Genomic DNA, 27,807 nt, shown 5'->3' with positions numbered 1-27,807 from the left:
TTTATCAACCAATTATTGCAATTGAGTCTTCAACTCTTTTAACTCAGCCGGTGCCATGCGGTAAGGAGCCTTATGCATAGGAGCCGCCCCAGGTTCCAGATCAATAAAAAATTCCACATCGCGAACGGGAGGCAATCCAGGTAACTCATCCACGAACACATCAGGAAATTCTTCCACCACTGGAATATCCGCTAAAGATTTCTTCTCAGATGGTGTAGACACGACTTGAACCTAAAAAGCATCTGCTCCACAAGCTATATCTCTCTTAGCTTGAATTGCTGATATAATTGATGGTCTTGCCTTCAACTTGCTTCCCACGAATTCTAAATAATCCCCATCCGAGAGTTGAAAATAAATTACTCGACTTCTACAATCAATATTTGCAGAATATCGATACAGCCAATCCATACCCAAAATTATATCAAATCCAAGCAACTTGAATACAATCAAATCTGTGTCCAATGTCCTTCCACCAAAATCTAAAGGACAGCCTAAAGCAACTTTGAAGCACCATACCATCTCACCATTTGGAAAAGTCACTAATAGGGATTGTGATAAAGGCTCCGTGACTAGATTACACATCTGAGCAAAAGTGGCGGACACAAAAGATTGGGACGCCCCAGAATCAAACAAAGTACATGCACAGAAATCATATTGACGAACTCTACCTGAAGCAAACACATCCACCAGAAAAATTCAAAAAACCCAACCACACCAAACATTAAATCCAAATAAAATAACTAAATGCATACCAGTAATCACCCAGCGTCGTGGGTCTCTGGAGCCTCATAATCCACATCGCCAGGAGTCACTGCATAGACCTGGGCTTGTACCAACTGTCTCTAGCTGCCCCTTCCACCTCGTCGACCTCCTCATCCTCCTTGACCTCCTTGAACTCGACTGGGACACTCTCGAGCAAAGTGACCCGGCTGGCCACATCTATAACACTGAATTCCCCTTTGACCTCAATCGCCCTCATGGGCTCTACTGCATCTAGGGCACACTGGAGTCCGGCCTCCTACACGAACACCGGAGGTTGTCTGTGAACGGGCCCCGGTCCTCTGAACAAACTTCTGTGGCGATCCAGAACTACTTCCTTCACCAACATAACTCCGCCTTTTCTGACCCAGAGGGGAGCCCACTGCAAAGTTATTCTCTCGCTCTGCTATATTGGCCAAGTCCACCAACTTCTGAAATTCCATAATCTGAAGATAAGCCACTTGTCTGCGTATTTCAGGGTGCAGACCCTCCAGGAAACGCTCAACCGCAACTCTTCGGTGGCAATAAGGTGAGGAGCGAACCGTCCAAGCGCCATAAATTTCCTTCCATATTGCTCGACCGTCATGTCTCCTTGAACCAAATTATTGAACTCTCGAGCCTTTTGCCGTCTCACCGAAACAGGGAAGTATCGATCATCAAATTCTTTCTTAAACCGCTGCCAAGACACAGCAGCCAAGGATCCCAACACCATTTCTAGAAGTGGCCGCTTGGTCTCCCACCAGTTTGCCGCTTCACCTTGCAACATATAGCTTCCATATAATACCATATGGGCCTCAATGCACCCACAGACTTCAAATGTTCTTTCCAGATCTTGAATCCACCTCCTAGCTCGCATTGGATCCTCCTCCACAGAAAAGTCAGGAGTCCTATGCGCTAGGAAGCGCTCATAGGTGCACCCAACTTGGACCGCTCTATTTGGATCTCCTTGTGGCAGTCGGAAATTTTGCTAGAGGAACTCTGTCATCCGATTCAATGCCCTCGCCATGGCATAATTTCCATCTCCCCTTGGTAGTTCATCCCCGGGCTCATCGGCTGGCCTCCTTGGTCTTACCATTTTCCTGTCATAGAGCAATTTCCAACCCCGCCTAATTCCAGGTAAAACCAAACTCAACCAAAAGCAACACAAAAAATACAATAAGATAAAATAGAATTAAATAACATCAATCAACATAAAATAAAATAACAATAAACTCATAATATCTCATATTTATTTTTAAAATAATTCATTTAACTTACAACACTTTAAAAATTATTTTAAAACAATAAAATAATTTCTGGTACTATCCTAAGGGACATGTGATTTTACCCAAAGCCGAACTGCTCTGATACCACCTATGGCGCCCCTGACCCCCATGTAAGGAAGCATAGGAATCGAGACGCCAGGATGATGACAACACAGTCACGCATCCCAACGATAGTGCCATGTGTGTGTACATGCAACAGTGTACAATAAAAACAACGCAGCGGATAAGTCAACTAAGTACCAAAATTTAAATACAATCTAAACATCACTAAAAGGGTTTAAAAAATTATACAGTCAACCCAAAATAAAGTTTAGCACATGCCCCAAAATACAAATGAGTGATCTCAAATCACTCCTCGGGCGGAGCCGACTCCTCAGGCTCAGCCTCAACTTCATCTGCATCAAAATCTGCGTACCACAAAATGGTACCACAGGTAAGTATAAACCAAGCAATCCTTAGGAATAAAATGCATTTAATGCAACCAACATGCATGCATATGAAGAAATATGCATTTTCCTCAAAACATCATTTTGCCCGAAAAAATCCCAGTTAGCCCAAAATAATCCGTAAAACATTTTCCCAGAAAATGGTTTATGCAAAATCCAACACACGCTATTTTTCCAGAAAATAGTCCATTTTTTACGTATGCACCATGATCTCCCCTATGGGTCATCTTCACACCCTGGCTTTGTAGCGATGCCCACTTCCGCCCCCAACACGTTCGTGGTAAAACATCAACTACACAACGAGCGATGCCCACTTCCGCGCCCAGCGCGTGCGTAGCCAAGCATCCTTTAGTCCCCGCCAGCAGAAGGACCACGGAGTCGGCACGACTTTCCCGTCCGATCCCATTGTCGCCTGGCGACAATCCAAGGGATGTCACTCAGTATATTATGCTCCCGAGTGACCAGAGGAGCTCCACCGAGATAATACCCCATCTCGGCTTGGGGTTCGTGATACACACGCACCCAACAAATCATTTCACATGAAAATCCAGTTTTCAATAAACACATGAACATGAATGCAATACACGAAAACCCAGTTTCCTTTACAAACATGATCAAGCATGAAATCATGAAATGTACATATACCAACTCTAATCCACAACCATCAATAACCAACCCAATCAAATCCAACCAAACAACTTCATTCATCAAGCCATCCGACCCCCGTACTCCTCGGACTCAGTCCGGCAAAACCAATCAATAGTTTAAATATTGTGAAATGTGTTAGTGCAAAAATACATTAAACTCACAAGAATTTTTTGGAAAATACTTACAGCGCTATATAATAATTTCTGGAGGATCAAGAAGCTGCAAGAAGTGGAAAAACAGCTGCAGAATAGTGTAAAATACACTGTGGCCGTGGGTCACAGATACCCACTTTTCAACGGAGACAAACGAAGACCCAAATTTGATAGGGTAGGGCCTAGGGAGGTCGGTGAAGCTAGTGGTGGTGAAGGTTGGCCGTGGGTGGCGGCACAAGGGGTGGTTTAAGGCCAAAAATACCCAAAACGGAAATGGAGTTGGATGTGCTTCACCGGTGATGGATCGGAGGTGGGGTTAGGTCCAATGGGTTGCCAAGAGGTCGAGGATGAAGTGGTGAGAAGATGGTGGCCAATGGTGGTGCGACGGCGGCGCAGCGGCGATAAGAATGCCGCGGCTTCAATGGGCTCGTGGTGGCTAACGGCGGCGCGAATGGAGCTGAGGTTGGTGGGGTAGGGGCGCCGGCGGCTGGGGAAGCTAATGGGCTAGGCTGTGTCGGTCACCGCCGGCTCACTGTGGCGCTAGGTGGAGAAGAAGCGAACGGATGGAGAGAGGGAGGGGAGCTGGGTCGCGCTCGGGAAGAGAGCCGTAGGAGAAATAAGGAAAAGAAAAGAAAGAGAAAAGAAAAGGAGAGGAAAGAAAAATGGAGGGAAAAGAAATGAGCTCCAATCCTCATAACTTGGGTCAAAAAACGATCCAACGGAAACGATTTTAAAACGACAAGTTAAATAAAATAATTTAAACGTAATGGTAAAGTCAAATTGAAATAATTTAATCTCGTAGTAATTAATTTAATATTAAAAGCAATTTAAATGCATAAGAATAAATAAATATTAAGAAAGCATATAAAAAAATAATTTTCACCAATTAAAAATCATAGAAATAAACTCACTAAAAATCCAACCAATTTTAAAATAAGAGAATAAATTTTTGAATAAATAAAAATAATCATTCAGTAAAAATATATTAAAATACGGGTTGTTAAAGTTCTTCCTGCATTTCCACTTCTTGTACCCCTGTGATCCTCCGGGAATTATTAAATAGCACTGTAAGTATTTTTCAAAGAACTTTTGAGATTTAAATGTATTTTTACACTAGCTCATTATATTGTGTTTGGTTGAACAAGCCGGACTGAGTTCGAGGAGTACGAGGGTCGGTTGGATTAGTGGAGGAAATTTGTTTGTGATTGGATTGTGTTGGCAAATTGTTGGTTGGGATTTGTATTGTTCATGTACATGACATATATGCACGCATGATCATGATTGTAAAGGAAACTAGGTTTTCGTGTATTGCATTCATATTCATGTGTTTATTGAAACTGGGTTTCATGTGTAAGAATGTTTTGGGTGCGTGTGTATCACGAGCCCATGTCGAGATGGGGCATTATCTCAGTGGAGCTCCTCTGGTCACTCGGGAGTGTAATATACTGAGTGACGTCCCCTGGATTGTCACCGGGTGACAATGAGATCGGATGAGGTAGTCTCGTGCCGACTCCGTGGTCCTTCTACTGGCGGGGACTAGAGGACGCTTTGTAACACCCTGTATTTTAGTGTATTTTTATTGAAGGATTATTTTTATTTTATTCAAAAATTATTCTCTTGTTTTAAAATTATTGGATTTTTAATTGGATTATTTTTAGGATTTTTAATTGGTGAAAATTAATATTTTTATGTGCTTTCTTAATATTTATTTATTGTTATGCATTTAAATTGCTTTTCATATTTAATTAATTACTGTGGGATTTAATTATTTCAATTTGACTTTACCATTTCGTTTAAATTATTTTATTTAACTTGTGGTTTTCAAATCGTTTCTGTTGGATCATTTTTGTGACCCAAGTTATGAAGATTGGACCTCATTTCTTTTCCCTCTATTTTTCTTTCCTTTTTTCCTTTTCTCTTTCTTTTCTTTTCTTCCTTATTCTCCTTCAGCCCTCTCTCCCGTGCGAACTGCTCCCCTCCCTCTCCCCGTGCATTTTTTTGGTCCGCCCAGCCCACCGCCACCACGCCGCCATGACCTGCACCGCCCGGCCCACCGTTTTCCCCACCCACCGGCGACCTTCCCCCACCAACCTCAGCCTCCCTTGCGCCGCCGTTAGCCTCTACACGCACCACAAAGTCGCGGCACCTCTTGTGCTCGCGCGCCGCCGTCGCACCACCATTGGCCGCTATTTCTTCACCACTTCATCATTGACCTCTTGACAACGCATTGGACCCAACTCCACCTCCGATCCATCACTGGTGAAGCACAACTAACCACATTTCCGTTTTGGGTATTTTTGGCCTTAAACCACCCCTTGTGCCGCCACCCACGGCCAACCTTCACCACCACTAGCTTCACCGACCTTCCTAGGCCCTACCCTATTATTTTTGGGTCTTCATTTGTCTCCATTGAAAAGTGGGTATCTGTGACCCACGGCCACAGTGTATTTTACACTGTTCTGTAGCTGTTTTTCCACTTCTTGCATCTTCGTGATCCTCTGGAAATTATTATATAGCACTGTAAGTATTTTTCAAAGAATTCTTGTGAATTTAATGTATTTTTACACTAACACATTTCACTGTATTTGAACTGTTGATTGGTTTTGCCGGACTGAGTCCGAGGAGTACGGGGGTCGGATGGATTGGTGATTGGAGTTGTTTGGTTGGATTTGATTGGGTTGGTTATTGATGGTTGTTGATTAGTGTCGGTACATGTACATTTCATGATTTCATGATTTCATGCATGATCATGTTTGTAAAGGAAACTGGGTTTTCGTGTATTGCATTCATGTTCATGTGTTTATGAAAACTGAGTTTTCATGTGAGAATGGATTTTGGATGCGTGTGTATCACGACTCCAAGCCGAGATGGGGCATTATCTCGGTGGAGCTCCTCTGGTTACTCGGGAGCGGAATATACTACGTAACGTCCCCTGGATTGTTGCCGGGCGACAATGGGATCGGACGAGATGGTCTCATGCCGACTCCGTGTACCTTCTGCTGGCGGGGATTAGAGGATGTCTGGCCATGAACGCGCTGGGCATGGAACTGGGCATCGCTACAAAGCCAGGACGTTCGGATGATTCCTAGGGGAGATCATGGTGCATAGGGTAATAACGGATTAATTGGCTATTTTCTGGGAAAATAGTGTGTTGGATTTTGTGTAAATCATTTTCTGGGAAAATGTTTTACGGATATTTTGGGCCAAATGAGATTTTTGCATGTGTTGGAAAATTATCATTTTCGGAGAAAGTGATGTTTTGAGGAAAATGCATATTTCATCATATGCATGCATGTTGGTTGCATTAAATGCATTTTATTCCTGAGGATTATTTGGGTTATACTTACTTGCGGTACCATTCTGTGATAACGCAGATTTTGATGCAGAGGAAGATGAGGGTGAGCCTGAGGAGTCGGCTCCGCCCGAGGAGTGATTTGGGATCACTCATTTGTATTTGGGGCATGTGTTAAACTTTATTTTGGGATGACTGTATAACTATTTAAACCCTTTTACTGATGTTTACTTGTATTTAAATTCTGGTACTTAGTAGACTTAATTATCCGCTGTGTTGTTATTGTACACTGTCGCATGTACACACATTTGGCACTTTCGTTGGGATATGTGACCGTGTTGTCATCATCCCAGCGTCTCGATTCCTGTGTTTCCTTACATAGGGGTCGGGGGCGCCACAGGTGGTATCAAAGCAGTTCGACTCTGGGTAAAACCAGTTGTCCCTTAGGATAGTACCAGAAATTATTTTATTGTTTTAAAATAATTTTTGAAGTGTTGTAAGTTAAATGATTATTTTAAAAATAAATATGAGATATTATGAGTTTATTGTTATTTTATTTTGTTTTGTTTTGTTTTATTTTGTTCAGAGTAGAAAGGTGGGTTAAGGATTGTGTTATGACAGGAAGATGGTACGACTGAGATTGCCATTGTTAAACTTGAACATTTGGTGTAGTAGGCCTGAACTCTTGGTGATTGATTTGTTTTAATATCGAGGCTCGAACATCTGGTATGGGTGGACTCTTGGAGTAGGAACTCAAGTTGCTGTTGAGGAGGGGAATAGTTTTAAATTGCTTAGGATAATTAAGGTCTTAGGTTCCGTAGAATTTATGTAATGAGTCTTTGGGGTAGGAGGTTGTAAGTTCAACGAATTTCAAGGTTAGATTTATGAGAAGTTCATCTGAGGTTTGAGGCTTCATAGTTTTTAGGAAATAAGTTTTTGGGATTTAAGCTGGTAGGTTCAACAAACATTTGAGGGATTACTTAGATTAGAAGTTTTCGATCTTGTCGACCTTGATAAGCAATTTGATAACATTTGGAGTTTTAGAATTTACAAGTTTTATAAGGTGAATGTTTTAGATTTAAGGTCATCGATCTTGAGGATTTCGGGAAATAATTTTTATCTGGGTTAAGGTTTTAGAATTGCAGAGTTGAAGGGCTGAATTAAAATAGGATTGATGAGAGTTGAGTTACTGATATGAGAATTTTTTCAGGAGAGAATTTCTTTGGAGATGGAAGGTAATGATCTAGTTTGTGTTTTTCTGGGGATTGAAGATGTTGATCTAGTTTGGTTAATGATTGTTTGTAGCTCGAGGTTACAGTGACAAGTTGACGATTTAATCCATATCAATTTTAAGGATAATAAATGGTGCGGATTTAGGAAATGATTCTTGTTGATTTTGAGGATATAGATCCAGATGATGGAAATGGTAATGATGATCACTTGCACGTTTAGAGGATTATTGGTTTTGGCTAATGGTGCATGAGATTAATGCGTAGTAATGGTGAGTGTGTATAGATTTTGGAGAGTACAGATCCTAGTCTCATTTTGGTTTGGAAGAAGTGGTTTTGGTAGGTGTTGAAGAGGAGTTGATACAGTAGTACTAATTCAAGAGACCTTGGCTTTGAGATTTTTGATGAGTTGATTTGAGTGAACAGTTGAAGTGGGTTACTCAATGAAATCATGGTTGGGAATAGTTATTGTGATTATTTTCAGGAATTAATTGTGACTTGAGGTTATCTAGGAATTTTTTTTAATTTTGAGGATATACTTTCTTTTGGAGTTTGAGCCTCCAGTTGCTTGAATAAAGGACATTGTTATTTGAAGAGAGATTGATGGGATGTTATGTATGGTGTATGATAAGATCTTGGAAGTTGAAGTTTAGGCATCAGCAGTGGATAATAGGATCAAGTACGTGAGTCAATAAATCTTTAAGATCCATGGGTGTTGTGCAATGGCTTTTGGTGGATTGAAGATTTGAGCAGTATGGCTTGCTTTGAGGTTTAATAGAGATGTACTATTGAAGGAACTAGTTGTGTTAATGCTAGCTTGGAGGAGTAGAAATAGGTGGGCGAGTTACCAAGATGGTTTCGATAATGTTTTGGTGTAGTCAATGGTGGTTCGTAGTGAGTTTAGTCACCGCTAGATTAGATGTTGTTCAGAATGTAGACGATGAGCTTTTGGGTTTAGATTGTTAGGTAGAAGTCTCTAGGCACTCTTTTTGGTTCGCTTTTGGAATTGAGTCTTTTAAAGTATGTTCCTTATCTTAGATAAGATGAGTGTATTTTGGGTTGAAGTTGCTTGTTTCCAATTTGGGATGCTGAGGTTGTTTGAGATTGGGTTTCTGTCAACCATCATGGATGTATTTTGTGGAATTTGAGTTATAACTCGTGGTTTTGGGAAAGAGAATATTTTTCTACCAATTGTGATAAGAGTTTGTGGTTAGTAGGAATGGAGCCACCTTGTACTCGATGGTGTTAGTTGTATGAGGACATAAGCTTTATGCATGTGGCGAATATTAGAGTGTGCAGCAGAAGCGTGGTATTTTGGTTGTAATCCGGAGTTCAGATTGTGTTGATTTTGAGAAATTAGTAGTGACTTGAATTTTGAGAAGATACTTGTAATTGGAGATTAATCATTAGGTTGTGTAATTTGTTATTGATGGTTAACATTGGAAGTGGCTATTAGGTTACCAAAAGTAGAATTCAATGGAGGTTTAGAAGTTGTAGCATAGGAGTTGATTGAGGTTGGCACAAAGTATTGTAAGGGTTATTGATCATTGGAATTTTCTGGATGTTGTATTAAGGATCTTGAGGAAATGAGATTTTGGATAGCATAGTCACCCTAGGAATACTGGACGTGATGTGCCGCTGTGGGACTAAAACGAGTATGTTGGATATCACCATGTTTATTGAGGAATGTGCCACGTGCTGTCAAGTTAAGGCTGATCATCAAGGTAGACCTCAACCTCTCCCTATTCCAGAGTGGAAGTGGGATGATATTTCTATGGATTTTGTTGTGGGTTTGCCGAGGACTCCTAGTGGAAAGAACTCAATTTGGGTGATTGTTGATCGGTTGACCAGGAGTGCCCATTTCTTGCCTATTAATAATACCGACCCTTTGGGTAAGTTGACTCGGTTATATGTCAAGGAGATAGTGCGTTTGCATGGAGTACCCAAGAGTATCGTGTCAGATCGGGACCTACAGTTCACGTCCCATTTTTGGAAGAGCTTGCAGGCAGCTTTAGGCACTAAGTTGAAGTTTAGTACTGCATATCACCCTCAAAAAGACGGTCAAATAGAGCGTACTATTCAGACTCTGGAGGATATGTTGCCGTCTTGTGTCATGGAATTTCAAGGAAGTTGGGAGAATCATCTGCCGCTTATCGAGTTCTCTTAAAATAACAGTTTTCATTCCTCCATTCAGATGGCCCCGTATGAAGCTTTGTATGGAAGGAAGTGTAGATCGCCCTTGTGTTGGGATGAAGTCGGCGAGAGCAAATTGTTTGGGCCTGAGATAATTCAAGAAATGAAGGATCAAGTTCAGTTTATAAGGACTAAAATGGTGAAAGCGCAAAGTCGCCAGAAGAGTTACACCGATACAAGAAGAAGAGACTTATCCCTTGAAGTAGGTGATTGGGTTTATCTTAAAGTCTCTCCTATGAAAGGCGTTAAGCGCTTTGGTAAGAAAGGAAAGCTTAGTCCAAGATATGTTGGTCCCTTTCAGATTGTAGAGAAAGTTGGGCTTGTTGCTTATAGAGTTGCCTTGCCGGACTATTTTGGGGATGTTCATGATGTGTTTCATGTGTCTTCGTTGAAGAAGAGTTTTGGACAGCAGGAGCCACGTTTTGTTGACCCTGAACGCGTTCAACTTCAGCCTAACCTTACTTATGAAGTTGCCCCGACGCAGATCGTGGATCTGAAAGAGCAAAGATTAAGGTCCAAGACAATACCTTTGGTGAAAGTGTCATGGGGCGATCCGTTGGCTCAAGATTTCTCTTGGGAGAGAGAAGCCGATATGAGGGAGCAATATCCGTACTTGTTTGATTGATTTTGACGGAATGTTCTAAGTATGCTCTCGGTTGAATCTTGATCCTGTCTTAGTTTAATGTTTGACCTTGCTAATTTCGAGGACGAAATTTTATTTAAGGGGGGAAGGATGTAACACCCCGTATTTTAGTGTATTTTTATTGAAGGATTATTTTTATTTTATTCAAAAATTATTCCCTTGTTTTAAAATTATTGGATTTTTAATTGGTGAAAATTAATATTTTTATGTTCTTTCTTAATATTTATTTATTGTTGTGCATTTAAATTGTTTTTCATATTTAATTAATTACTGTGGGATTTAAGTATTTCAATTTAACTTTACCATTTCGTTTAAATTATTTTATTTAACTTGTGGTTTTGAAATCGTTTCCTTTGGATCATTTTTGTGACCCAAGTTATGAAGATTGGACCTCATTTCTTTTCTCTCTATTTTTCTTTCCTCATTTTCTTTTCTCTTTCTTTTCTTTTCTTCCTTATTCTCCTTCGGCCCTTTCTCCCGTGCGAACTGCTCCCCTCCCTCTCCCCGTGCATTTTTTTCGTCCTCCCAGCCCACCGCCCCCGCACCGCCGTGACCTGCACCACCCGGCCCACCGTCTTCCCCACCCACCGGCAACCTTCCCCCACCAACCTCAGCCTCCCTTGCACCGCCGTTAGCCTCCACGCGCACCACAAAGCCGCTGCACCTCTTGTGCTCGCGCGCCGCCGTCGCACCACCATTGGCCGCTATTTCTTCACCACTTCATCCTAGACCTCTTGGCAACCCATTGGACCCAACCCCACCTCCGATCCGTCATCGGTGAAGCACAACTAACCCCATTTCCGTTTTGGGTATTTTTGGCCTTAAACCACCCCTTGTGCCGCCACCCACGACCTACCTTCACCACCACTAGCTTCACCGACCTCCCTAGGCCTTACCCTATCATTTTTGGGTTTTTGTTTGTCTTCGTTGAAAAGTGGGTATCTGTGACCCACGGCCACAATGTATTTTACACTGTTCTGCAGCTGTTTTTCCACTTCTTGCAGCTTCGTGATCCTCCGGAAATTATTATATAGCACTATAAGTATTTTTCAAAGAATTCTTGTGAATGTAATGTATTTTTACACTAACACATTTCACTGTATTCGAACTGTTGATTGGTTTTGCCAGACTGTATCCGAGGAGTACGGGGGTCGGATGGATTGGTGATTGGAGTTGTTTGGTTGGATTTGATTGGGTTGGTTATTGATGGTTGTTGATTAGTGTCGGTATATGTACATTTCATGATTTCATGCATGATCATGTTTGTAAAGGAAACTGGGTTTTCGTGTATTGCATTCATGTTCATGTGTTTATGAAAACTGGGTTTTCATGTGAGAATGGATTTTGGGTGCGTGTGTATCATGACCCCAAGCCGAGATGGGGCATTATCTCGGTGGAGCTCCTTTGGTTACTCGGGAGCGGAATATACTGAGTAACGTCCCATGGATTGTCGCCGGGCGACAATGGGATCGGACGAGATGGTCTCATGCCGACTCCGTGGTCCTTCTACTGGCGGGGACTAGAGGATGTCTGGCCATGAACGCGCTGGGCGCAGAACTGAGCATCGCTTGTTGCGTAGTGGTGCTCGGCCATGAACGCGCTGGGCGCGGAACTGGGCATCGCTACGAAACCAGGACGTGCGGATGATCCCTAGGGGAGATCATGGTGCATTGGGTAATAACGGATTAATTGGCTATTTTCTGGGAAAATAGTGTGTGTTGGATTTTGTGTAAATCATTTTCTGAGAAAATGTTTTACAGATATTTTGGGCCAAATAGGATTTTGGCATGTGTTGGAAAATTATCATTTTCAGGGAAAGTGATGGTTTGAGGAAAATGCATATTTCATTATATGCATGCATGTTGGTTGCATTAAATGTATTTTATTCCTGAGGATTATTTGGGTTATACTTACCTGCAGTACCATTCTGTGGTAACGCAGATTTTGATGCAGAGAAAGATGAGGGTAAGCCTGAGGAGTCGGCTCCGCCCGAGGAATGATTTGGGATCACGACAATTGTATTTTGGGGCATGTGTTAAACTTTATTTTAGGATGACTGTATAACTATTTAAACCCCTTTACTGATGTTTACTTGTATTTAAATTCTGGTACTTAGTAGACTTAATTATCCGCTGCTTTGTTATTGTACATTATCGCATGTACACACACTTGGCACTTTCGTTGGGATGTGTGACCGTGTTGTCATCATCCCGGCGTCTCGATTCCTTTGTTTCCTTACATGGGGGTCGGGGGCGCCACACGCTTGGCCACGTACGTGCTGGGCGCGAAACTGGGCGTCGCTCGTTGCGTAGACGATGCTTGGCCGTATACGCTAGGCGCGGAACTGAGCATCGCTACGAAGCCAGGGTGTGAGGATGACCATAGGGGAGATCATAGTGCATACGTTAAAATGGACTAGTTTCTAGGAAAATAGCTTGTGTTGGATTTTTGTAAATTGTGTGGTCATTTTCTAGGAAAATATATTATGGATATTTTTGGGCCAACTGGGATTTTGGCTTGTGTTGGAAATATTCATTTTCGGGGAAAATGATGTTTTGGATATAATGTATATTTCATCATATGTTGGTTGCATTAATACATTTATATCTCGTGGTTGTTTGGTTTATACTTACCTGCGGTACCATTTTATGGTAACGCAGATTTTGTTACAGATGAAGATGAGGGTGAGCCTCAGGATTCAGCTCCGCCCGAGGAGTGATTTGGGATCACTCATTTTATTTGGGACTTTGATTATATTTTATTTTGGATGACTGTATAACTTTTTAAACCATTTTACTGATATTTAAATTGTGTTTAAATTCTGGTACTTAATTGACTTAATTATCCGCTGCATTTTTATTGTACACTGTTGCATGTACACACACTTGAAACTATTGTTGATATGCATGACCATGTTGTCATCATCCTAACGTCTCGATTCTCGTGTTTCCTTACATGGGGGTTCGGGGGCACCACAGTCCCCAAAAGGTATTTTTGGACGAAAATATCAATTTTGTCCCAAACAAATCTTGTGGGATCAAATTGAGCAGAATCGTTTGATCACGTTCAAACAGAATAATTTTTTTGGGACGTTTGAATTTCATCCCGGAATCACGTCCGAATGTTACAAAATTTACGTTTGAGCGTATTTTGTGTTATTTATGATGGTACAAGGAAACATGAGGAAACATTCGAACAAACAATTGGGTCGAATAGTAAGACGTTCGAACGGACCTTGGTAGGATTGAACGATTTCATATCAATAGACGTTTGAACGTTTAGTTCACGTTCAATGATTCGTTCGAACGGTTTCACATACTGTCCAAACGTTTAATTTTGATTACATTTGAATGTTTTGTATCAATGTTCAAATGATTTTAATCATCTTTTTGAATGGTTTTTTTCTCGTTCGACCGTTAACTATTTTAGTTAACCAATAATTAAAAACAAAATAGACATACATAATATTTAATAAAATACATTACAACTTTTTCAATAGCCATAAAACAAGTCTAATAAGTGTGAACTAAATTAATAAAATAGTAGTAGTACTAGCATTCTTCGTACATAAATATATCCCAAAATTTGTACATAAAATGTAAATTAGTTGCTTGGAGACCTGAACTGTTCCATAAACATCTGCATTTGGAGTTGCACATCTCTCCTAAACTCTTCTTATTGTTGTTCTTGTTGTTTACTGCAGATCTCCATATCTGCTTGTTTCGCCAATTGAGCCTCTAATTCATGCTGTCATGCAGTCAATTCTTCAACGTTGGAATTCACTTTGTCTAACACTATAAAGGTATTATAGGCAAACTTGAACGATGATGAAGAGCTAAAAGGCTTTACATAGCGACCCAAACCTCTAAGATACCCTGAACTTCTGTAAAAATTTCAACATCAATTGTTGAGAAATTTTGATCTAATGCTAATTCAACATGTAGGGTAACCATTTTATCCTACACACGAGAAAGAATTAATATCGTCACAAATATTCAAATATGTTTAATTAAAATAGATTATAATACTTGCATAATTTTTACGAGTATCGGGATGAGTCTACTCTCCATTACGATTAGTATGTGATGCATCATATAATTTTGTCAGATCATAATTGGTATCTGACTTTTGCTACAAGAGACATTTATTTAGATATAAAATCATTAGAATCCTCCAAATAACAAACAATATACAATAAAAAAATAGTATTACCAATTATTTAGAGAGGCGATGGAAAGATCTTGGATCTTGAACCTGCCTGATGATGAATCTTCAATTTTGATCTATTTGTTTTGTTTATAGAACTTCACTCCTAAATAGAAGTTGTAAATATTAGGAAGCGAAAATTATAAATAGAACGCATAATGCTCATGATACCTCGCCTTATATTTACAGAATGCATTACACATAAACTAATAGACAGTCTTACTGTGACGCCCCGACTCCCATATACAGGAACGCGAGAATCGTGACATCGGGATGATGACAACATGGGTTACGCATCCCAACGAATTGTGCTCAAGTGCGTGCAACATGCAAAAGTGCACAAGTAAAGTCGCAACGAATAATATAAATAAGTCAACTAAGTACCAGAATTGTTTAATACAAATATCCAAAACAAATTACCTTCAAAAGTTATACAGTCATCCCAAACTATATTGCAAACGACAATTACATAAATAAGGGATAAAATGAATCTCGACACACGTGAGCAATCACAGATCGCTCTTCCAACGGAGCCAACCACTAAGGCTCGTCATCCTCATCTGCATCAAAATCTGCGATTCCATAAAACGGTACCGCAGGTAAGTAAAAATCAAAACAACTGTCAAGATAAAAAAGCATTAAAGCAACCAACTAACAGATCCCAAAGCCTCATTTTCTCCAAAAACGAGTATTTTTCCAACACACGCTAAAAATCCCATTTTTAGCCAAAATGTAAAATCCAACATTTTTCCAGAAAATGATTTACACAAAAACCCAACCATTTATCGGACACTGTAGGCTGGAATCACAGGCGGGACTATACCACCATCCTTGCTTACCACCATCCCTACCGCGTGCACCGTAGGCGGGAATCACAGGCGAGACACAATCACCATCCCTATAGCGTGCACCGTAGGCGGGAATCGCAGGAGGGACTCTACCACCATCCCTACAGTTCCTTTCCACACAATGAATACATATCAGAGCACTGTAGGCGGGAATCACAGGCGGGACTCTACCACCATCCCTACCGCATGCACCGTAGGCGGGACACAACCACCATCCCTACCGAGTGCACCGTAGGTGGGAATCGCAGGCGGGATTCTACCACCATCCCTGCTTACCACCATCCCTGTAGTCTCCTTCCCTTTTTCTCAAACCAGTCAATCCAAACATTTCAAACATACTTAAAATTATTTCGCACATGAAAATCCAGTTTTCAAATAAATACATGAACATGCATGCAATCATGTGAAAACCCAGTTTTCAGTTACAAACATGAACATGCTTGCAAATGAAATGAACACAACATGACAACAATAACCAACAATCAACAATGTCAACACAATACAATCACACAAGCAACTTCATTCTCCAATCCATCCGACCCCGTACTTCTCGGACTCGGTCCGGCAAAACCAACCAACAGTCCAATACAGTGTAATGTGTTAGTGCAAAAATACATTTAAATCACAAGAGTTATTTGGAAAATACTTACAGCGCTACATAGCAATTTTCAGAGGATCACGGAAGTGCAAGAAGTGGAAATGCAGCTACAAAACAGTGCCAAATGCACTGTGGCCATGGGTCTCAAAGACCCACTTTTGAACGGGTGCGAACAAAGACCCGAGATTGATAGGGTAGGGTCTAGGGATGTCGATAAAGCTAGTGGTGATGATGGTTGGCCGTGGGTGGCGGTTGGAATGCAAAAAGCTCAAAACGGAAATGTGGATGGTGGAGCTTCACCGGCGGCGGATCGGAGCTGGGGTTGGGTCCAATGGGTTGCTAGGAGGTCGAGGATGATGTGGTGAGAAGATGGTGGCCGGAAGTGGCGCGACGGCAGCGCTAGAGCAAGTGGTGGCCGCGGCTTTAAGCCTTGCGTGGAGGATAACGCCGGGGAGTTAGGGGCTGAAAACTGGAGGGGGAGGTCACCAGTGGGTGGGGAGGCTAAAGGGCTGGGCGGTGTCGCACACGGCGGCACGAGCCGGCAGGGCTGGGGGACGATGCACGGACGGAGAGGGGCTGCTCGCACCCGGGGATAGAAGCAGAAGGAGAAGGAAAAAAAAAAAAAGAAGAAAAGAAAAAGTGTGGCGCCCCTGACCCCTATGTAAGGAAACACAGGAATCGAGACGCCGGGATGATGACAACAAGGTCATGCATCTCAACGAAAGTGCCAAGTGTGTGTATATGCGACAGTGTACAATAACAACGCAGCGGATAATTAAGTCTATTAAGTACCAGAATTTAAATACAATTTAAATATCAGCAGAGGTTTAAAAGTAGTTATACAGTCATCCAAAATTAAAATACAATACAGTAAAATAAAATAACTAAGCCAGTGATCCCAGATCACTTCTCGGGCAGAGCCGTCTTCTCAGCCTCGCCCTCATCCTCCTCATCTGCATCAAAATCTACATTACCACAAAATGGTACCGCAGGTAAGTATAACCCAAATAATCCTCAGGAATAAAAATGCATTAATGCAACCAACATGTATGCATATGATGAAATACGCATTTTCCTTAAAACATCATTTTCCCCGAAAATGATAATTTTCCAACACACGCCAAAATCCCATTTGGTCCAAAATATCCGTAAAACATTTTTCCAAAAAATGATTTACACAAAATCCAACACACACTATTTTTCCAGAAAAATAGTTCATTTATCCATTATTATCATATGCACCATGGCCTCCCCTAGGGACCATCCGCACGTCCTGACTTCGTAGCGATGCCCAGTTCCGTGCCCAGCGCGTTCATGGCCGAGCACCCACTACGCAACAAACGATGCCCAGTTCCGCGTCCAGCGTGTTCATGGCCAGACATCCTCTAGTCCCCGCCAGCAGAAGGACCACGGAGTCGGCACGACTCTCTCGTCTGATCCCATTGTCGCCCGGCAACAATCCAGGGGACGTTACTCAGTATATTCCGCTCCCGAGTAACCAAAGGAGCTCCACCGAGATAATTCCCCATCTCGGCTTGGGGTCGTGATACACACGCACACAAAATCCATTCTCACATAAAAACCCAGTTTTCATAAACACATGAACATGAATGCAATACACGAAAACCCAGTTGCCTTTACAAACATGATCATGCGTGCAAAATGCAATGTACATGAACAACACCATATCCAAACCAATAATTACCAACCCAATCAATCACACAAACAACTCCAATCACCAACCCATCCGACCCCCGTACTCCTCGGACTCAGTCCGGCAAAACCAATCAACAGTTCAAATACTGTGTAATGTGTTAGTGCAAAAATACATTAAATTCACAAGAATTCTTTGAAAAATACTTACAGTGCTCTATAATAATTTCTGGAGGATCACGAAGCTGCAAGAAGTGGAAAAACAGCTGCAGAACAGTATAAAATACACTGTGGCCGTGGATCACAGATACCCACTTTTCAACGGAGGCAAACGAAGAACCAAAAATGATAGGGTAAGGCCTAGGTATGTCGATGAAGCTAGTGGTGTCGGTGAAGGTTGGCCGTGGGTGGCGGCACAAGGGGTGGTTTAAGGCCAAAAATACCAAAACGGAAATGGGGTTAGTTGTGCTTCACCGGTGACAGATCGGAGGTGGGGTTGGGTCCAATGGGTTGCCAAGAGGTCGAGGATGATGTGGTGAAGAAATGACGGCCAATAGTGGTGCGACGGCGGCGCGCGAGCACAAGAGGTGCCGCGGCTTTGTGGTGCGCGTGGAGGCTAACAGCGGCGCAAGGGAGGCTAAGATCGAAAGGGGAAGGTCACCGGTGGGTGGGGGTGTGGCTGGGTTGAGCGGTGCAAGTCAGGCGGCGCGGCGGCTGTGGGCTGGGTGGACGAAAAAATGCACGGGGGAGAGGGAGGGGGAGCAGTTCGCGCGGGAGAGAGGGCGAAGGAGAAATAAGGAAGAAGAGAAAAGAAAGAGAAAAGAAAAGGAGGAAAGAAAAATAGAGAGAAAAGAAATGAGGTCCAATCCTCATAACTTGGGTCACAAATATGATCCAACGGAAACGATTTCAAAACCTCAAGTTAAATAAAATAATTTAAACGCAATGGTAATGTGAAACTAAAATAATTAAATGTAACAGTAATTAATTTAGAATAAAGAGATTTTAAACGCATAACAATAATTAATAATAAGAAAGTACTTCAAAATAATTTTCACAAAATTAAAAATCATAAAAATAACCCAAATAAATTTAATAATTATAAAACAAGAAAATAAATTTTTGAATAAATAAAAATAATCCTTCAGTAAAAATACACTAAAATATGGGGTGTTACAAAAAGAAAAGAAAGAAGAAAAGAAAAAGGGAGGAAAGAAAAAATGGAGGGCAAAAAATGAGGTCCAATCCTCACATTTGGGGTCACAAAAATGATCCAACGGAAACGATTTTAAAATAATAAGTAAAATAAAATAATTCAAACGCAATGATTAAAATGAAAATAAATAATTAAACCCAACAATAAGTTAATTAAATATGAAAAGAAATTGAAATGCATAACAATAAATAATATTAAGAAAGCACTTCAAAATAATTCTCACAAAATTAAAAATCATAAAAATAAACCAACTAAAAATTCAATAATTTTAAAACAAGAGACTAAATTTTTGAATCAATAAAAATAATTCCTTCATTAAAAATACACTTAAATACGGGGTGTTACACTTACGCTCCTCTCTCTTACCAAAACTTAGTTCGAAGTCATCCTTAAAAAAATATATACACGAAGATATTATTACCCAGAACAGTCTAAATTTTGCATATATATTAAAAATTATTAATATAAATCAATTATTTAAATATTACCAAACAACACTTTTTGATAAACTCTTTCACATCTTTGGAGAGTATTTACCATGAACTCGTAGCCAAATGTGCATAAATTCATGTAAGAGCACTCACATGCGATGATGCATGCAGTGATGCATGGACGGACTAGACAACAAAATGAAGCAATCGAAGGCATTCTCCACAGCTATAAAAATTCTTAGAAAAGCATTAATGGTTTTTAATACACAAACAAATATTACTTCACATCCTAAATTAATACACAGACAATCATGTGATAGTTGTAGAGTACTTAAATTACATCTCTTTTCCTTTTAGATTCTTTAAATAAATGTATATTATTTTTTAGCGACTTTGGAAAAGTCTTTCAACATTTAAATCTACAACTATCACATGATTTTCCGTGTATTAATTTAGGATGTGAAGTAATATTTGTTTGTGTATTAAAAACCCTTAGTTGTGGGGAATGCCTTCGATTGCTTCCTTTTCTTGTCTAGTCCGTCCATGCATCACTGCATGCGCCATCATGAGGCTGATCTCGATCATGATTCGTTAACGCGGTCTCTAGCTAAGTACTACTGATGTACATAAAATGTCCCACAATATTGTGCATCATGAAGCCATCTGACATTTATAATTAACCTAAGCCAGCCCTATACATATATCAAGCAATATCAATCAGAGACATTTCTACGTCGGAATCGTTTAGGATCGACTATTATTTGTATCTTTAAATATATCTCGAAGTGGATTGAGGAATCAATCTCTCAATTTCAGGCCCTATCGCATGCATGGAATAAGTTCTTCTTCTTGGCTGCTTGTGGGATATTGGACCAAGGCTATATATTATGGCAATACCATGCACACAATCCATTGGCTAGCTTTTATATAAACTATATATATATATATATATAGGGTCATGCATGTGGCGAAATACTTTTGTTTATAATTTTGAAGGTCTTCATATCAACAAAACTGGTTTTATACACTACTTCTTGATCGGATTAAATCTATAAACTTGACGTGTTGAGGCGTATAATTAATTAATATAGAAACTATTTTAAAACTTGTGAAAGATGGTTCGTGGTTTTTCAAAAAAAATAAAGCACAAGCTAACAAAAGTACTCTTAGACAAAACTGCATATATATATATATATATATATATATATATATATATATATATCGAGTTAAATTGAAAAATTAAGGGTAATCTAAGTATTCCACGTGGCAGAAGTTCATATGGATGGCATGAAATATGCTGGTATGGATTGCAAAAAAAAAAAGTATCATTCCATTTCAATCAAAAACAAGTTAGGCTTCCTCGATGGCATCATTTATACTCTTGAGTTGTTAGATCCCTCATATGTGTCATGGCTAAGATGCAACAACATCTTACTTGCTTGGATCCTAAACTTTGTTTCAAAGGATATTGCATCTAATGTATTTTTCATGACCTCAGCTAAATTGGTTTGGGAAAAGCTTAAAGAAAGATTTGCTCAACCTGATGAAGCTCGAACTTATCACCTCCAAAAAAAACTCAGTAGCATTGTTCGAGGACATCTCTCTAAAAGTGATTACATCACACAGCTTAATGTTATTTGGGAAGAGTTACACAATTACATACATCTTTCTTGTTGTTCATGTGGAACCAGTTAATGGGGGTGAGACAATGAAAGTGCTGGCATTGTCACTATGATGTAGAAAGAAGGGACTGCTTGGGTCCTCAACAAGGGAAATAGGAGAAGAGGAAGAGGAGGATGTCATGGCTTAGGAAATGAAGTTTGTTTGCAAACTTAAGCAAATACAACATGACAACTAGCCAGCTCTGATACCATGTTAGAAGTGAAAATAAGAACTCGAAGTGAATCCATAATATGGAGAAAATCTGATTCTCATGGAATTAATTACTAATACAAAGTTCTGCTATATATATACACTACAGAAAACAAAAAAGGAAGAGTCCTAAAGTTAACTTTTTATCTTCTACTAATTTACAAGTAATCTTTTGTAGTCAGTTGGATTAGGCATTGCTTTACATATATTTCATCACTTTATCTGCTTCTGTGCGCAATCTGTGCAGCCTTTGAGAGTGATCTGTCGCCACATGCTTTTCTTCTGTTGCCTTGCTTTTCTGTGTCACTGCTTCACACCTTTTAGCTACTGCATTGTGCTTTTCATCAACTTGGTTGCTGCATTGTACTTCCTGCATGTTGTGGTGTGTTTGTTTAGTGTTCTCATGTGTCTTTTCCTTGTATTTATCATATTTTGTTTCGTGAGAAGCTGTACATGATAATGAATGTACCCTACACAACAAGTTTTTATTATCTAATACGCGGTACGTGAATGATCATACAATATATAGTAGCGAACGTAGTCGCACTAATGATCATGGCCTTTTTTTAATATAACTTGGAGGACAGCACCCCCCTGATTTTTATTGATGCTCAGTACTTATAGCTGAGCAAACCGTGGTAAACAACCAATTAAAAAGGAAATCAACAAAACAACCAGAAAGAGGAACAAAGCTATGATTTTTAATGATCATAGCCTAGAGATCATGCATAAAATGGTTTTATTTTCTTAAATTAAGAAAAGAATGTCTACACAAGATATATGTCAGTTTTTGATTATTTGATTAATGGATGATACATGATTAATACTAGCTAGCTAGGAATTACTTAGTCGGGGAGTAAAAAAGATATTCATCAAAGCCGTCTCAATTAGTATTACCAATATTAATGTAGGTCATTTATATACAATATCATGCATGACGATTCTGTAATTGACGTCATTCATTCCACGTGTACATGACGTGTACGTCAGACGAGAGGAAACACTGTGCATTCATACGTACGTAATCGTGCTTTGATCATGCTCAGACGTGTGCATGCATGACTTGTATGACACATCAAACGAATCCAGTACTCAAATACTAGATGTGGGGGCCGGGAAACAAGACATATATATATATATTCTTTTTTTTTTTTAGAGAAGAGACTTTTATATAAATACATATATATATATATATTTATATATATAGGTACGTATCACCTAATTTATATTGCATACCATGCATATGATACATTAATAATACTTGATCAGATGTAGCGAAGTCTTCCCTGTGGTTCAAGTGCGATTAATGATGATCCGTAATTAATAGTTACGCTAATTAAGACACGAGAGTAACGAAAGAGTACATATATATATATATCTTTTGTAATTCAAAATTATTTTTTGTAAATTAATTAAAGGTATTTCTTACTGGTAGAGTAGTACTGAGAGTACTTTAGTAATAATAAAACTAATTAGAGTCGTTGCATCTCCGAAATCAAGCTTCGTACCTTTGAGACAATATTACACATTGAGTTTAGTAATACATGATGATAATCAATAAATGAGTCCAACATATATGAGGATGGCCATCATCATCGTTGACCTAGGCAAAGCCAGCATAAAGATGTGTGAAGAATTCCGAACGTATTTCTTCTACTAGCCGGTTCATGTCGAAAGACCAGTATCCGGCTTTCACAAGGCCATGACTGGCACTGGAAGCCATTCGATCGAGGGAAAGGCGAAGCAGGCGTAGTTACTATATTTTTTTTTGTGTTTGGTGGTACGAGTAGTGGTAGTTGCTAGCCATGTATGCTTGTGTATTTATAGCCTTTTCAAACCCATATAGAAACAAGCCATATTAATTTTTTGATGTTGTCCCAACTCCCAATTACTGCCATTGCCGGTTCCCTGTAATGGCCCAGCAAGGCAGTACTAGTTAGTACTAATCCGACGGACAGACTTTAATGGGATCTTGTGTGTATATATATATATATATGAAGCCAGCAAGAACGCACGGCCACAGTCGAAGCAACCAAATTATCATGTGTTAATGGACGTGATCTCTCTGTCACAACTGTACTTCGGGGTTTAATGGCAAGTAAAAACACCGTTAACCAACAACAAAGCATGCATGCATCATGAGGCTATTGATCATCTAGATGCCATGAGAGAAAGGGAGTGAAAAGAGAGATCACACCTGAGGGCAGCAGGGTTGTCCATTTTAAAACTCCAAAACTTTCAAAAACATAAAAACTAATACATATTTAATATATGAAGCAAGCAAGAACGCACGATTGATCATCATCTCGTACAATTGGTCACAAGATTAACCTTATTGATGATAATAATAATTATACAAGATTCTATAATAATAATAATAATAATAATAATAATAATAATACACACAACGTACGTACACAACATGATAGCCAGCTAGCCATTGGCCTTATTCTTGATAATACAAGCATCTTATAATATGTTACATATATTAACAGAACTAGTACTAGTACTAGTAGCAGCAGTAGTAGTAGTAGTAGCACTAGTAGTAGTAGTTGTAGTAGTAGTAGTACTACTAGTACTAGTACTAGTGTTTTGATCTGAATTTTGCTGATCATTATCAATATCCTCTTCTCCAGAAGCAGCAGTAGTAGTTGTAGTACCAGTATTAGTATTATTAATATCCCCTTCTCCAGCAGCAGCAGCAGCAGCAATAGTAGTAGTAGTAGTAGTTGTAGTACCAGTATTATTATTAGTAGTTGTAGTAGTAGTAGTAGTAGTATTACCAGTATTAGTAATAGTAGTATCAGGATTATTAATCGCATTAGCCCATGCATTGGAAGCTACTAAAAGAAAGAGAAATTATGTTCATTAGAATATAGAAAATAAAATTTTAAGAAAAGAGAGCTAGCAGCTAGGATATATAGAGATTCTTGTTTTCCCAGCGTTTTGCTTTGGTTAAAATTTATTTACTAAAGTTATCGTCACAAACGACCTAACAGACCTATCGAGTTTCATTTGCTACACATATATAATAAAAATGAAAACGACAATTATATATATAGATATATATATATATATATATATATATATTAGTATAGTACGTTGATATGGAAATTAATTAAGCTTCTAAACCAGTGGTACTATATTGTTGGGTGTGTAAAAAATAGGGTTTATCATTAAATAGTTGTTCTCAATTCTAAAAGAATTTATAGTTACCATTATTTAAGAAATACTTTCATGATATACAGAGATGTAGCCAGTTCATGTTGGCTAGAACCAGAATCATTTGTTTGCTCATTATCAGAAGGAACATCCTGATCAAGTTGTTTATCAATTTTAAACATTAAAAATTTTTGTTTTAAAATCTCATTTTCAGATTTAAGATTGTTAATCTCAGATCTGAGTTTGAAGATTAAAAGGAAACATTGAGACTTTTTTGAAAGAATGTTACAAGTATTTACATGTTGGATCTGTTCAGATTGCTGCCAAACCTTTAACTAGAAAAGACATTAATGCGGGATGGTATTCGCAGGACCCTGAAGTGCGAAGGTCGGTATTGTCTAACAACAAAATAATTAGAATGAATAGATCTAATTCAACCATTAGTTCCAGGTCGACTATGCCTCCTGACATAGTTGGGATTGCCTCTTCAAAAGAACAGTCTTCTTCATTAACTATGTCAGGAGGCATAGTCGACCGGAAACTAATAGTTGAATTAGATCTATTCATTCTAATTATTTTGTTGATAGACAACACTGACCTTCGCACTTCAGGGTAAGCTTATCATGTGAAATATACCAATAAGAAAAATTGCGTATGAAACGCAAATGGAAAGAAGAAATGAATAAGCTCCAAAAGCATATTCTCTTCTTTGATTTTGTTGAAAGTTCTTATGTTTCTAACAAAGCTTTTAGGAATCTTCCATGATTCCAGCATAGTTGGGATTGCCTCTTCAAAAGAGCAGTCTTCTTCATTAACTATGTCAGGAGGCATAATCGACCTGGAACTAATGGTTGAATTAGATCTATTCATTCTAGTTATTTTGTTGTTAGACAACACCGACATTCACACTTCAGGGTCCTGCGAATACCATCCCCGGGTGCATTAGCTCCGGGGTGTACCTAACATAATGATTTAAATAAAATAAAAAAGTAAAAAAGTCAATAGTTTATTTGTTTGAGAAAAGAAAATACAAGGTTAAAAAAAGACAAAAAATCAAGATTAAAAAAAAATCTAAATTTTAGCAAAATATGAGCATTGCATCCATATTGGATTATCTATTTACTCTCTATATAATAATAAAATATTATTAAATTAATATTATGGATCTTTAGATAAAACATAATCATTCATTAAATTCTTCCAGGGAGCTATACGTCAAATGGTCAAAGGTCTTAAAGACATTTTGGTAAAATAAGATCCTTCATCAAAATGAACAAGTGGGCTGCACGTCAAATTGTCAAAAGTTTTAAAAGTCTTTTGGTAAAACATGACTTAACGGACTTAGTGGAAAAACAAGAAAAATTACTATTCACAGTTAGATAGTTACTTATTATAATAGAGTAGATATTAGATTGTAAAGTTTTTTTTTTTTTTTTCAATAGAGTAAGATCTAATAAATCACATTTAGCTGCAATAGTTTATAAGTTTTACTTGATTGAAATCAGTAACTAAACCTATAGCTAGCAGTACTCATAAAAATATTATTGAATCCATGCTAGCTGCTAATTATTACCAGCTTTTGAGAGAGTCCAATTGTAGTCATCGGCTTCCAGATGCCATGCAACGTAACCGCCCAAGTTATATTCCGTAAACGCCTCCCCAACCTTAGTAGCGATGCTATGCGCATCGTCAAAACCAATCCAAATAGCCTCCTGATGCCAGTAGGTGGCACCATACGCGTCATTATTCACGAGTCGGCCTGATCCATATTTGTTGATATATTGCTCCTGGATAGTTCTGAACTCTAAGGAGGTTGCTTTTGCTGGATCAGCGCCTGCAAAGAATTCATTTTCATGTTTGCCTGCCAGAGTCCATTCATAGCCATAAAATGGAAGGCCGAGGACCAACTTATTGGTCTCAATTTTTACAGGATTAGGACCAATTCCATTAATCCAGTTATCAATGCCTGCACTTCCACACCAGTCTTTGTTTGGAGGATTACGCCACGCATGAACCGGTCCAGTCTGCTGGTGTGAGTTGGAGGGAGTATAGAAGTCCATAGCCAGTACGTTGATCCAGTCCAGGTTGTCAGAAAGGGCCTGAATGGGAAAACTGAATTGATCTGCATCTCCAGGATTAATGACCCGCTGGTGAAATACCGCTGCAGTTAGAAGCAACTTTGTTTCGTTGGCCTCCTCGTCCAGGGCATGTCGCCAATCAGCGAGGAGTTGGCCAAGAAGGTTCGACAGCGACTGCGAGGAGTCCAGGGGCTGCGGGTACAGCCAGCAGAGGTCCAGGCCATCGAAATTGAACTTCCTGGCTAGTTTTATGGAGTCCTTTATGAATCTTTGATGCCTATTTGGATCGCTAACCACGTAGGCAATATCATCAGAACGGCCTTCACCACCGATGGATAAAAGGAATTTCAAATTAGAGTTTTGATGGACGGTTTCGGATATTTTCCCGACGTCGCCAGGTGGGAAAAGGATCACGCTTTGATCGCTGTCATCAAACGCACTACGATTGACCTGGGCAAAGCCAAGATAGACATGAGTGAAGATCAGGCCGCCATTTATAATTCCATCGAACGGGCGGCTGCCGGCCGATGCAGGAAGAATCCAGTATCCGGCTTTCACGCCAGCCATTGCATGGATCAAATTAAGGAGATTACTTTTTTGTTGTTGTTGCTGATGACCTGTGTGCAGTAGAACTGGTGATTGCATATATGCTATCTATACCTCTATTTATATTGAAAAAGTCTATTTGCACTCGGAGTAACCCCCGCGTGTACGATTAGTAGATTACCGTGTGGGACTTCTACGTTCGAAACCTGCACACAACGAGCACGATCATGTCTTTCAATCATGAAAATTGACGAGATATAACTACAGAAAAGTTGCTTAAACTCTTTTGCTAACTGATACAAGATAGAATAGAGATTAATTTTGAAGGCTAATTTCAATAGATGACCAATAAAGAAAACACAAGAGATTCTTTCAAAAAAATAAAATTTTTTTGAATAATATTGATTAATAATAAAATTCGAAATTAAGTAGTTGAAAAATTCGAAATTGTGAAGATTTTCCAAAAAATAAAAATAAAAAACTAAATTATTATATGAGAAAAAATATATAAATAAACTATTAATAAATATATGAATCATACCAAAAATTTAGATAAAATCAAAATAGAAT

The 27,807-nt window shown here is 39.3% G+C and overlaps 2 protein-coding genes across 2 annotated transcripts; both read right to left on the bottom strand.

Annotated features, from left to right (window-relative positions):
- Positions 1–12: 12 nt before the first annotated feature.
- LOC118348692 lies at positions 13–1,615 on the bottom strand. Its single transcript, XM_035690811.1, has 5 exons — positions 1,266–1,615; positions 1,107–1,224; positions 838–1,018; positions 361–668; positions 13–231 (listed from the first exon to the last, which is right to left on the bottom strand). Exons 1-5 carry the CDS (start codon positions 1,613–1,615, stop codon positions 13–15), a joined length of 1,176 nt encoding a protein of 391 aa, XP_035546704.1.
- A 111-nt stretch (positions 1,616–1,726) lies between these two features.
- LOC109012972 (class V chitinase-like) lies at positions 1,727–27,302 on the bottom strand. The gene is made up of 4 exons (XM_035690810.1): positions 26,187–27,302; positions 24,031–24,291; positions 2,377–2,431; positions 1,727–1,865 (listed from the first exon to the last, which is right to left on the bottom strand). The coding sequence occupies exons 1-4, from the start codon at positions 27,256–27,258 to the stop codon at positions 1,727–1,729; spliced, it is 1,527 nt and encodes a 508-aa protein (XP_035546703.1). The 5' UTR covers positions 27,259–27,302.
- Positions 27,303–27,807: the final 505 nt, after the last annotated feature.

The sequence above is a fragment of the Juglans regia genome, chromosome 6 (genome assembly GCF_001411555.2).
Source record: "Juglans regia cultivar Chandler chromosome 6, Walnut 2.0, whole genome shotgun sequence".
Classification (NCBI taxonomy): domain Eukaryota; kingdom Viridiplantae; phylum Streptophyta; class Magnoliopsida; order Fagales; family Juglandaceae; genus Juglans; species Juglans regia.
This window is presented reverse-complemented; position numbering and strand designations above follow the sequence as displayed.